The sequence below is a fragment of the Pan paniscus genome, chromosome 18 (assembly GCF_029289425.2).
Source record: "Pan paniscus chromosome 18, NHGRI_mPanPan1-v2.0_pri, whole genome shotgun sequence".
Classification (NCBI taxonomy): Eukaryota; Metazoa; Chordata; class Mammalia; order Primates; family Hominidae; genus Pan; species Pan paniscus.
This window is the reverse complement of record NC_073267.2, coordinates 50,438-63,649: the sequence shown is the minus strand read 5'-3', so window position 1 is coordinate 63,649 and position 13,212 is coordinate 50,438. Positions and strand designations below refer to the sequence as shown.

General features: G+C 41.6%; 1 protein-coding gene across 1 annotated transcript in view; it reads left to right on the top strand.

Annotated features, from left to right (window-relative positions):
* Window positions 1-11,868: 11,868 nt before the first annotated feature.
* LOC129393701 (tubulin beta-8 chain-like) overlaps window positions 11,869-13,212 on the top strand; it is a 33,785-nt gene continuing 32,441 nt past the window's right edge. The window contains 4 exon segments of the mRNA XM_063598104.1: window positions 11,869-12,069; window positions 12,339-12,447; window positions 12,526-12,636; window positions 13,131-13,211. Of these exon segments, the coding sequence (XP_063454174.1) occupies window positions 11,914-12,069; window positions 12,339-12,447; window positions 12,526-12,636; window positions 13,131-13,211 (457 nt within the window). The 5' untranslated portion in view covers window positions 11,869-11,913.

Here is a 13,212-nt window from a genome sequence, read left to right as displayed (position 1 = left end):
AAATCACCTTCACTAAAAGGAAGACAGGAAGAAAGAAAAGAACAATGAGAGGACAAAAATCAATCAGAAAACAAGTAACAAAATGGCAGGAGTAAGTGCTTATCAATAATAACATTGAATGTACATGAACTAAATACTCCAATCAAAAGACAAATAGTGGATGAATGGATAGAGAAGCAAGACAATAATCTATGACCTACAAAAAAATACTTTACCTGTAAAGATACATTTAGACTGAAAATAAAACAATGGAAATAGTTATTCCATGCTGATAGAAACCAAAAAAGAGCAGAAATAGCTTTACTTATACCATACAAAAATAGATTTCAACAAAAGACTGTAGGAAGATATTAAGAAAGTCATTATATAATAATAAAGAGATCAATTCTTCCAGAGGATATAATAAGAAATATATATGCACCCAACACTAAAGCACCTAGATAAATGAAGCAAATATTATAAGAGCTAAAGAAAGAGACCTCAATACAATAATGGCTGAACACTTTGACACCCTACTTTAGTCATTGGATAGACCTTCCAGACAGAAAATCAACAAAGAAACATCAGACTTAATCTGCACTGTATAACAAATGAACCTAATAGATATTTACAGAAAATTTCATTCAACAGCTGCAGAATACACATTGTTCTTCTCTGCACATGGGTTATTTTCAAGGATAGACCATATATTAAGTAACAAGTCTAAAAACATTAAAAAAAATTGAAGTAATATCAAGCATTTTCTCTGACCACCATGGAACAAACTAGAAATCAATTAAAAAATGAATTTCAGAAACTATACAAACACTTGGACATTAAACAATATGCTCTTGAATGATCAGTAGGTCAATAAAAATGTTAAAAAGAAAATGGAAAAATTTCTTGAAACAAATAATAGAAACATAGCATAGCAAAACCTGTGGAATATGGTAAAAGAGGTACTATTATAAAAGGAAAATTTATAACTGTAAGTGCCTATATAAAAATCAGAAAAGCTGCAAATAAATAACCTAACAATACATCTTAATTCACTAGAATAAAAAGACCAAACAAAACTCAAAATTAGAAGAAAAGAAAGAATAAAAATTAGAGCAGAAATAAAATGAAGAAAACAGTGCAAAAGATCAATGAAACAAGAAGTTGGTTTTTTGAAAAGTAAAACAATTAATGAATATTTAGACAGCTAGCTAAAAAACAGAGATGATACAAATTAATAAAATCAAAGGTGAAAAAGGAGACATTACAAGTAACATTTCAGAAAATCAAAGGATCATTAGTGGCTACTATAAGTAATTGTATGCCAACAAATTAGAAAACCTAGAGGAAATTAATTCTTAGACACACGTAACTTACCAAGAGTGAACTAGGAAAAAATCCAAAACCTGAATAGACCAATAACGAGTAACAAAATTAAAGCCATAATAAAAAAATGTCTGTAGGACCAGACTGAAAAATAGAGAAGGAAAGAACATTTCCAAACTCATTCTTTGAGGCTAGTATTACACTGATATCAAAACAAGACAAAGACACATTTAAAAAGCAAACTACAGGCCCATATTTGAGAATATTGATGCAAAAATTTGCAAAAAACCTAGCAAACTCAATTAAACAATACATAAATAGGTAATTCATAATGACCAAGTGGAATTTATCCCAGAGATACAAGGATGGTTCAACATGCAAATCAGTCAATGTGATATATCATATAAATAGAATGAAGGGGCCAGGTGCAGTGGCTCACACCTGTAATCCCAGCACTTTTGGAAGCTGAGATAGGCGGATCTCCTGAGTTCAGGAGTTCAAAACCAGCCTGGCCAACTTGGCAAAACCCCATGTCTACTAAAAATACAAAAATTAGCCGGGTGGAGTGGTGGGCACCTGTAATCCCAGTTACTTGGAAGGCTGAGGCAGGAGAATCGCTTGAACCCGGGAGGCAGAGGTTGCAGTGAGCTGAGATCATGCCATTGCACTCCAGCCTGGGTGACAGAGGAAGACTTCATCTCAAAAAAAAAAGAATGAAGGACGAAATCCATATAATCATTTCCATTATGCTAAAAAAGTATTTGATAAAATTTAATATTCTTTAATAATAAACCCTTTGAAAACTGGGTATGGAATGAACATATCTCAACATAATAAAAGTCATATATGACAGACCCCCAGCTAGTATCATACTAAGTGGGGAAAAACTAAAAGCCTTTCCTGTAAAATCTGGAAGATGACAAGAATATCCACTTTTACCACTGTTATTCAACATAATTCTGAAATTCCTATCTGGAGCAATCAGACAAGAGAAAGCAATAAAAGGCATCCCAATTGGAAAAGAAGTCAAATTATTGTTTTTGCCAGTGATATAATCTTATATTTGGAAAAACGTAAAGACTCCTCTGATAGGGTTTGAATGTGTGTCCCCTCCCAAATTTAATTCTCAATGTTGGAGGTGGGCCAGGTGAAAGGTGATTTAACCATTGGGGTGGATTACTCATAAATGGCTTAGCACCATCCCACTTGGTACTATCTTCATGATAGTGAGTGAGTTCCCATAAGACCTGGTTATTTAAAAGTGTGTAACAACTCGCCCCTCTGTTTTTTTGCTCCTGCTTTTTGCCCTGTGATGTGCAAGATTCTGCTTCAACTTTTGCCATGACTGTAAACTTCCAGAGGCCTTCCCAGAAGTGCATACCAGTGCTGTGTCTTCTCTACAGCCTGTAGAATCATGAGCCACTTAAACCTCCTTTCTAAAAAATAAATTACCCAGTCTCAGGTATTTATAGTGATGGGAAAAAAGCTTAATACAGAAAATTGGCACAAAGGAGTGGAAAATTGTTATAAGAATACCTGAAAATGTGGAATCAGCTTTGTAATTGGGTAAACAGGCAGAGGTTGGAAGAGTTTGTAGGATTCAGAAGAAGACAGAAAAATGAGGGAAAGTTGAGATTTTCTTAACTTTGAATGGCTTTGACGAAAATGCTGATAGTGATCTGGACGGTGAAGGCTGAGCTGAGGAGGTCTCAGATGAAAATTAGAAACTTATTAGGATCGAAGCAAAGGTCATTCATTGTTGTCTTAGCAAAGTGCTTGGCTGAATTTCTGTCATGCCCTAGGGATATATAAAAGTTTGAATTTGAAAGTGATGATTTAGGGTTTCTGTTGAAAAAATGTCTAAGCACTAAAGCATTGAAGTTGTGGCCTGGCTGCTTCTAACAACCTATGCTCACATGTTGCAGCAAAAAAAAGTAAGTTGTAATTTATTTTTACTTGCAAGGGAAGCATAGCGTAAAAGCTTAAAAACTTTGCAGCCCAGTCATGTGGCAGAAAAATAAAAAGCTTTTACAAGAGAGGAACTTGAGCAGGCTGTGGAGCAATCACTTGTTAGAGATATTTATATAACTTAAAAAAAAAAAGCAAGTGTTGATAGCCAAGACAATGGGGAAGAGGAATTGAAGGCATTTTAGAAATCTAAAAGGCAGCCCCCCATCACACACCCTGAGGCCTAAAAGAAGAGAATAGTTTCTGGGATCAGGCCCAGGAACTGCTGCCTTGGGTAGCCTTAGAACATGGCTCCCTGCATCCTGGCCACTGCTCCAGCTCCAGGTGTAGCACAAATTGGCCCAGTTACAACTCCAGTCACTGCTTCAGAGGGTGCAAGCTATAAGCCTTGGTAGCTTTCATATGGTGTTAGGCCTGTGAGTGTACAAAATGCAAGAGCTGAGACTTGGGAGCCTCCACCTTTACTTCAAATAATGTATAAAAAAGCTAGGGTGTGCAGGCAGAAGCATGCTGCAAGGGTGGAGCCCTCATGGAGAACCTCTACTAAAACAATGCAGCAAAGAAATGTAGGGTTACAATCCCCATGTGGGTTCCCCACTGGGGCATGGCCTAGTAGATCTGTGAGGAGAGGATCACTGTCCTCCAGATCCCAGAATGGTAGATCTAGCTACAGCTTGCACTTTGCACCTGGAAAAGCCAGAAGCACACAAAACCAGCCAGAGGCACACAATACCAGTCCATGAGAGCAGCTGTGGGGGCTGAACCATGCAAAGCCACAAGGTCTAAATGTCCCAAGGCATTAGTGTGCCCTGGAAATGGGACATAGAGTCAAAAATAATTATTTTGGAGCCTTAAAATTCAATAACTCCCCTTCTGGGCTTCAGACTTGTATGGGTCCTGTGGCCTCTTTTTTTTAGCTGATTTATTCCTTTTAGAATAGGAGTATTTACCCAATGCCTATGCCCCATTTGTGTCTTGGAAGCACTTAATTTGTTTTTTATTTTATAGGCTTATAGGAAGAATAAACTAGCTTTGTCTTAGATGAGACTTTTGACTTTTGTCTTAAGGCTGAAATGAGTGAAGACTTTGGGGATTATTGGGATGTCATGATTGTATTTTGAAATATGAGAAGGATATGAGATTTGGAATGGCCAGGGGCAAAATGATACAGTTTAGGTATGTGTTCCCACCAAAATCTTATATTAAAATGTAATCCTCAATGTTGGAAGTGGGCCTAGTGGGGAGGTGATTGAATCATGAGGGCAGGATTTCCATGAACAGTTTGGCATCATTTCCTTGGGTGCCATTCTCACAATAGTAAGTTTTCATGAGAGCTGGTTATCTACAAGTGTGTAGCACTTCCCCCCTGCCCTCACACTTACCATGTGATGTGCAAGCGCCGGATTTATTTTTCACCTTGATTGTCAGTTGTCAGAGGCTTCACCAGAAGCAGAAGCCAGTGCTATGCTTTCTGTACAGCCTGTAGAACCATGAGCCAATTAAACCTATTTCCTTTATAAATTAACCAGTCACCGATTGTTTTTACAGCAATGTGAGAATGGCGTAATATTTCCATCAAAAAACTATTAGAAGTAATAACTTGAGTAAATTTGCAGAATACAAAATTAACATATACAAATCAGTAGGATTTCTATATGCCAACAGTCAACAAACTGAAAAAGAATTCAAAAAAGTAATCCTATTTGCAATAGCCACAAATAAAACAAAATGTGTGGGAATTTACCAAAGAAATAAAAGTTCTCAACAATTAAAAATGTAAAACACTGATAAAAGAAATGAAAGAGAAGACAAAAAAATGGAAAGTTATTTCTATGTTCACAGATTGGAAGAATCAGTATTTTAAAAAATGTCCATATGATCCAAAGCAATCTATACATTTCATGCCATCTCTATCAAAATAACAATGACATTCCTCACAGAAATAGAAAAAAAATCTGAAATATATATGGAACCACAAAACACCATAATAGTCAAAACTATTCTGAGTATATAAACCAAAACTGTCGGAATCCCATTACATGGTTTTAAATTGTACTATCAAGCTATAGTAATTAAAACAGCATGACACTAGAATGAAAAGACATAAAGACAAATGGAATGAAATAGAGAACTTAGAAACAAACTCATACAGCTAAACTAATTTTCAACAAAAGTGTCAATAACATACAACAAAAAACAAGACAGTTTCTGTAATAAATAGGGCTGGGAAAACTGGCAAGCCATAGGCAGAAGAATGAAACTGGAACCCTATTTCTTGCAAAATACAAAAATCAAATTAAAATGAATTAAGGACTTAAACCTAACAGCTCAAACTATCAAAATTTTACAAGAAAACACTGGGGAAACTCTTTAGGGCATTGGTTTGGACAAAAATTTCTTAAATAATGCCCCATAAGCACAGACAACCAAAGCAAACATGGACAAATGGAATTACAGCAAGTCAGAAAGCTTTTTTAAAGTGAAGGAAACAATAAACAAAGTGAAGAGAAAACCCACAGAATGGAAGAAAATATTTGTAAATTACCCATCTGAAAAGCAATTAATAGCTACATGATATGGTTAGGCTTTGTGTCCCCACCCAAATCTCATATTGAATTGTAATCCCCAGGTGTTGAAGGAGAGACCTGGTAGAAGGTGATTGGATCATGGGGTTGGTTTCCCCCAGGCTGTTCTTCTGATAATGAGTGAGTTCTCATGAGATCTGATGGTTTTATAAGGGGCTCTTCCCCCTTTGCTTCACATACATGCTCTCTCGCCTGCCATCATGGAAGAGGTGCCTGCTTCCCGTCTGCCATGATTGTAAGTTTCCTGAGGCCTACCCAGCCATGTGGAACTGTGACTCAGTTAAACCTATTTCCTTTATAAATTACCCAGTCTCGCCAGGCGCAGTGGCGCATGCCTGTAATCCCAGCACGTTGGGAGGCTGCGGCGGGTGGATCACGAGGTCAGGAGTTCAAGACCAGCCTGGCCAAGATGGTGAAACCCCGTCTCTACTAAAAATACAAAACTTAGCTGGGCATGGTGTCAGGTACCTGTAATCCCGGCTACTCAGGAGGCTGAGGCAGAGAATTGCTTGAACCCATGAGGTGGAGGTTGCAGTGAACCGAGATCATAGCAGTGCACTCCAGCCTGGGCGACAGAGCAAGACTTCATCTCAATACATAAATAGATAAATAACCCAGTCTCAGTTTTTTTATAGCAGTGCAGAAACAGACTAATACACTACAATATATTGAGTTCAAAACATTCTATAGAAAAAATATAATCAATTAAAGAGTGGACAAAAATTTAAATGGACATTTATGAAAAGAAGACATACAAATGGCAAATAGGCAAGTGAAAAGGTGCTCCACATTACTGATCATTATAGAAATGCAAATCAAACCCAAAATGAGATATCATTTCACCTCAGTTAAGGTGGCTTTTATCCAGAAGTCAGTCAAAAACAAATGTTACTAATAGCCAAGATTTGGAAGAAACCTAAATGTCCATCAACAGATGACTGGATAGAGAAAATGTGGTACATATACACAATGGAGTACTATTCAGCTATAAGAAAGAATGAGAGTCTGTCATTTGCAGTAACAGAAATGGAACTGAAAGTCTTTATGTTAAGTGAAATAAGTCAGGCACAGAAAGCCAAATGTCACATGTCCTCACTTATTTGTGGGTGCTAAAATTTGAAATAATTGATGTCATAGAGAGTATAAGGGTGGTTACCAGAGGCTGGGAAGGGCAGTGGGGGAACAGGGGGTTAGTGGGGATGTGAAATGGGTACAAAAAATTGTTAGAAAGAATGAATAAGACAGTATTTGATAGCACAACAGGGTGATTATGGTAAAAAAAATTTTAATTATATATTTTATAAAAACTAAAATAGTATAATTGGATTGTTTATAACACAAGCTATAAATGCTTGAGGGGACGGATACCCTGTTTTTTATTATATATTACTCGTTACATGCCTGTATCAAAGTATGTCATGTACCCCCATAAATATATACACCAACTATGTACCCATAAAAATTAATTAAAAATTACAATTAAAACCAAAGGGAGGAGAGTCTAACGAGGCAGGTGTGACCCATGGCTTGAACTAGCTTTTCAGGGTAACTTTGGAATGTCCTTATCCAAGAAGAGGGGTCCATTTACTCAATAGGGGCTTAGAAATTAATTTTTAGTTTGTAAGTGGAAAAAAGAGAATTTTTAATCCTGAGCCATAGCTCTCAGTCAGTCAGTCCCTGCAGGGAACTCTGTTCTTTACTCTGGAGATAAACACTATTTTTCTTTTCCACTGAATAACACCACATTTCAAAATGAGGGGAAACATCTTGAAACTAAGAGGTATGGCCTTATTAAATTTGATTTGGTTTCCATTGTAATTAATTTAATCACATGTGTTCTAGAGTTTGTCCTCAGTCTTCTCCTACTTTAGGCTCATGATCTGTTGAATTTGCTCAGCTCCCTGCTCAACAGCAGGAAATCAGAATTATTTAAAAGCCTCATTGTGGCTGGGAGCAGTAGCTCATGCCTGTAATCCCAGCAATTTGGGAGGCCAAGGTGGGCAGATCACTTGTTGTCAGGGGTTTGAGACCAGCCTGGCCAACAGAGTGAAACCCCATTGCTACTAAAGATACAAAAATTAGCTGGGTGTGGTGATTCATGCCTGTAATCCCAGCTACTTGGGACGCTGAGGCAGGAGAATCACTTGAACCTGGGAGGCAGAGGTTTCAGTAAGGCAAGATGGTGCACTGCACTCCAGCCTGGGCAGTAGAGCAAGACTCTGTCTCAAAATAATAATAATAAAAAAATAAAAATCTCATTGTGTTTCAAACAAAATTTCTTTTGCGTATCAACTGTGTCAAGTTGCATATTAACTATAATCATTTTGTTTACTTTATATCCAATCTTGAGAAATCTTTGAGGACTAATTTCACTCTTTTCTGCCATTTTGGTAAACATACCAAATGCCACCATACAAAATGCACAAAATTCCTGAGAAATACATTTTCTCCTTGAGGAGTAGACTTGCTGTGTTAGAGGAACTCATGGTTATCAAGCTTCTAGTTTAGTAAACATGACTAGAATTCTCTATCTTAATATGAGTAGCTAGGTACTCACAAGGCATCTAGAAGATTAATACCTATGGTCTGGAAATAGCCACATTTTTTTACTGGCCACAGATTACAATTGCAGAATATTTATGGCCATACAAGACACTTCCACCAAGCCTGAAAAATGTATAAATGTCCTAGGAGTGCAGCATTTTTTGTTAAAGATAATATTAATGAGCTAGCTTAGGTCAACGGGTTAATGGTCATCGTTAAAACGAATAGCCCCGACTTTAATGAGTACATCTGCACCTTCCAAGTTTAATTATAACTCTTTCTCTTTATAGTTAGAGTACAGACACTAACAAAAGACAATGCATTCCTGCTCTTGTTTTCTGAGGATGTCCAACTCTGTAATGGAGTCATTTCTAATAAACTTGCTTCTTTCACTGTGCTCTCTGACTCACCTCAAATTTCTTCCTGCACAAGATCTAAGAATCCTACTTTGTGGTCTGTATCAGGAACCTCTTTTCCAGCAACATCTTTCAGCAACACCATGAAGGGACACCAAGACAAGACCCCCACTCCAAGGAAAACAATCCACATAGAATTAATCAGCTGGCAAGTGGGCTGTGTTTTAGAGTCGCGAAGCCATTCAGGTTGGCAAGAATGATTACCCACTATTACTTAAGTGAGAGGCCCTAGGGTATAATATTAGGGTGAGAGACTCAGCCCAAAGTTAGAGACCTGGGGGTGTCATAATCAGATTAGAGGCCAAGCCCACAGGGTTAGAGGCCCTGGGGAACATTGAGAAGAATGGATTTGGCTAAACAAGATGTTTGCCACTTTCTCTTTTTGGACTGTCCACCTTGTGCTTTGTCCCTCACCTGAGTGCTCTGCATATTGTTGCCTTTCTGCCCACCGCCTCCGTTTTGCAGTAGCCTGGAGGCTGCCCCAGGAAAGAGGCCCCAAACAGTTTAGCTTTTATTTTCCTCAGCGATCCTCTGACTTTTAGCCTTGATGTCTTAGAGCTATTGCTGCTACCACTTTTCTAGTTGGCAAAGCTAATAAACTAACATTAGAACAGTACCTACAGGTTTTTGACCCCACACCAAGGGAAGGGGGTCCTAGAAGCTAAAGGGCACCAGTGGATAATAGGAGAATATTTATGAAAGTGTGAGGCCTTATTGCTAGACCGACCCTCCAGACATAACCCTTAAAGCCTGGCAAACCATAAACCCAGCTACTTACCTGTCAGAGTCCACAGGTGCTCCCAGCCTTTCTGGCATATAGGTTGTATCAGTCTGTTCTCATGCTGCTAATAAAGACATATCTGAGGCTGGGTAATTTATAAAAAAAGAGGTTTAATTGACTCACAGTTGCACATGGTCGGAGAGGCCTCACACTCATGGCAGAAGGCAGGTGAGGAACAAAGTCACATCTCTTACATGGCAGCAGGCAAAAGGGCTTGTGTAGGGAAACTCCCCTTTATAAAACCATCAGCTGTAATCCCAGCACTTTGGGAGTCCAAGGCAGTGGATGACCTGAGGTGAGGAGATCGAGGCCAGCCTGGCCAACATGGTGAAACTCCGTCTATACTAAAAGTACAAAAATTAGACAGGCATGGTGGTGGGCGCCTGTAATCCCAGCTACTCGGGAGGCTGAGACAGGAGAATCGCTTGAACCCGGGAATCAGAGGTTGCAGTGAGCCAAGATCATGATAATGCACTCCAGCCTGAGCAACAGAGCAAGACTCTGTCTCAAAAATAAATAAATAAATAAATAAACCACCAGATCTCATGAGGCTTATTCACTGTCACGAGAACAGCATGGGAAAGACCCATCCCCCGATTCAATTACCTCCCACTGGGCCCCTCCCACGATATATAGGAATTATGGGAGCTATAATTCAAGATAAGATTTGACTGGGGACACAGCCAAAGCATGTCACAGGTTATGAAACAAATTTATTCTAGCAGGCCAGACGTAGGAGAGATGAGCCCCTTGACCATCCCAAGGAAGAGTGGTTAACAGATGCAAGTTGTTTTATGCATCAGGAAAACAGGAGGGCTAGATATGCTATTAGTAGTCAGCACAAGAGAATCAAGGCAGAAGCCTTGCTGGCCTCGACCTCAGCTCAAAAAGCTGAGTTAATTGAACTTACTAGGCCCCTGCAGTTGGAAAGGATTTAAAAGTTAACATTTACACTGATTCCAAGTATGATTTTTTAGTGCTTCATGCTTATGCTGCAATTTGGAATGGGTGGGGACTCCTGACCCCAAAGGGCTTTTCCATACAACATCATTCAGATTTTGAGCTTGTTAGAATGCTGCTTTGCTGCCAAAAAGTGACTATAATTAATTGCAGAGGACATCAAAAGACAGACTGACCATGTAAAAGGAAATGCCCTTGTAGATGCCGCAGCCAAGGCCCCTGCACTGGAAGGGCCAATGAAGCTTATGGGCGTGCTGGTCAGCATACATAGAACTGGGCCGGAATACCCTGAAGAAGAACAAAAATGGTCCAGGGATTGCATTTCAGTCCAGGGCCCCTCGGGCTGAATGATGGTAATAAATTACTAATGCCAAGTACCAATCACAGGAGTATAACTCAGCACTTTCGTGATTCTTTTCACCCTAGAAGGGATTCTTTGTTTCTGTTAATGTCTCATTTGTTTATAGGGGTAAATCTTTTCAAGACACTAAAACAGGTGACTCAGCCCTGTGAGCTCTGTGCCTGACATGACCCAAACGGCCAGCAATTTTCTCCTTCTCCAGTTAAACCTGTCCAAAATTGAGGACCCTATCTACATGAGAACTGGCAACTCTAATTTACCCTGAAGCCTTTCTGCAGGAGATTCAAATATTTGCTAATGCTTACTGATACCTTCACTGGTTAGATCGAGGCATTCCCCACCCCATCTGAAAAATGTTTACCAGAAGAAATAACTCCTCAGTTTGGGTAATCCAAAAGCCTGCAAAGTGACAATGGCCCATCTTTCACAGCAGGCGTAACCCAACACCTATCCTCAGCTTTAAGAATCCAATATTACCTTCACTCTGCTGGAGACCACAGTCCTCTGGAAAGGTGAAAGGGCTAATCCTAAAGAAGACTAGCTAAATCAGAGGCCTGACTATCTCTAACACCCATAGCTTACTGCGGGTTTGAACTGCTCCAAAGTAAAACGTATAATTAAGTCCTGTTGAGTTCACATACGGAAGGCCTTTCCTAACCACAGATCTCCTAATAGATGAAAAGACTCATCAATTACAAAAATATGTCATCAATCTGGGACAGGTGCAAAGGCACTCTGTGAATATGGAAACAAGAGTCTTCCCCTCCCACATGGGAGGAAAATTCAGTTTCAGCTCAGCTAGGAATTTAGTCTTACTAAAGACGTGGGAGGAAGTTCTCCAGCTGAGCAGCTTTCCCCAACGTGGAAGGGACCATAGCAAGGACACCTGAGTTCTCCAACAGACGTTCAACGCCAAGGGATTCACAGGTGGGTGCACCTGTGTGGAAGTAAAGCTGTTGCTTATTCTGGGAGCCAATCGGAGGCGGAGGGAGGTGGATGCGGGGCTATTTAAGCGTTAGCGGAGGGCGGGCTGGGTCGCTGCGCCTCTGCTGCTCCTTCTCGCGCTTCTGTTGCTGCCCTAATCCTGCTTTGGCCATGAGGGAGATCGTGCTCACGCAGATCGGGCAGTACGGGAACCAGATCGGGGCCAAGGTTGGCAGCCGGGGCTCTGAGGGCCCAGCCCGGGCCTGCCGGGTGGCCGGGGAAGATGTTGGCAGTGGCGGGAGCGGTGCCCCTGCATTGCGGCCCCTGGGCTCCTTGCCGGGGATGGTGGAACTGGGTGGCTGGCGAGGCGGCTGGGGTGGACCCCAGGGACAGGGCGGCCTAGGGATGGGGGTGCGGATGAGGGTGTGGGTGGGAGAGGGGCTGGGGCGCCTCCGTGACTCAGCCCCGGCCTGTCTGGCCCCTCCTGTCTCTTGCAGTTCTGGGAGGTGATCTCTGATGAACATGCCATCGACTCCGCTGGCACCTACCACGGGGACAGCCACTTGCAGCTGGAGCGCATCAACGTGTACTACAACGAGGCCAGCGGTGAGACCCTCGTCCTTCCCCCACCGCCCTCCTGGGAACGTGGCTCTCCCCTCGCTCATGCCCTCCCGCCCCACGCAGGTGGCAGGTACGTGCCCCGCGCTGTGCTCGTGGATCTGGAGCCGGGCACCATGGACTCTGTACGCTCGGGTCCCTTCGGGCAGGTCTTCAGGCCAGACAACTTCATTTCCGGTGAGCTGCGGGCGAGGACTGAGGTGCAGCTCCTTAGCCAGGGCAGCTCAAAATCTAGGAACACCCCAAGGTCATCCTGTGGGAACTGTGGCGCCAGGGCCCATGAACACCCTCCTATCCGCCGAGTCGAGTCGCTCAATCTGCCTGTCCTAAACGGGCTTCGGGAGGAAGGCCCGGGTGTCTCCTCAAGGTGAGGAGCTACTGATGTCCTTGCCGGGAGCTGAGCTGGGGCCGTGGCTACTGCCTTTCCTGAGAATGGGCAGGAGCCACCTGCAGCCAGGTCTGTGAGCCCGTCTCAGGTTTGACTCCTGTCTTAATTTCTAACAGGGGAAGCTGCTGTCCTGTAACTCTGGAGGAGCGGGTTTCATTTGCTCCACCTGCAGGGCAAATGGTGCTTTCACCTCACATGTGACACTGGTGCTTTCTGCATTATGGTGGTGACCACTGATGACCGTATACCTGGCCGTCGAGTGACTGGCTGTACTGTCTTACAGGTCAGTGTGGGGCCGGAAACAACTGGGCCAAGGGACACTACACCGAAGGCGCGGAGCTGATGGAGTCAGTGATGGACGTTGT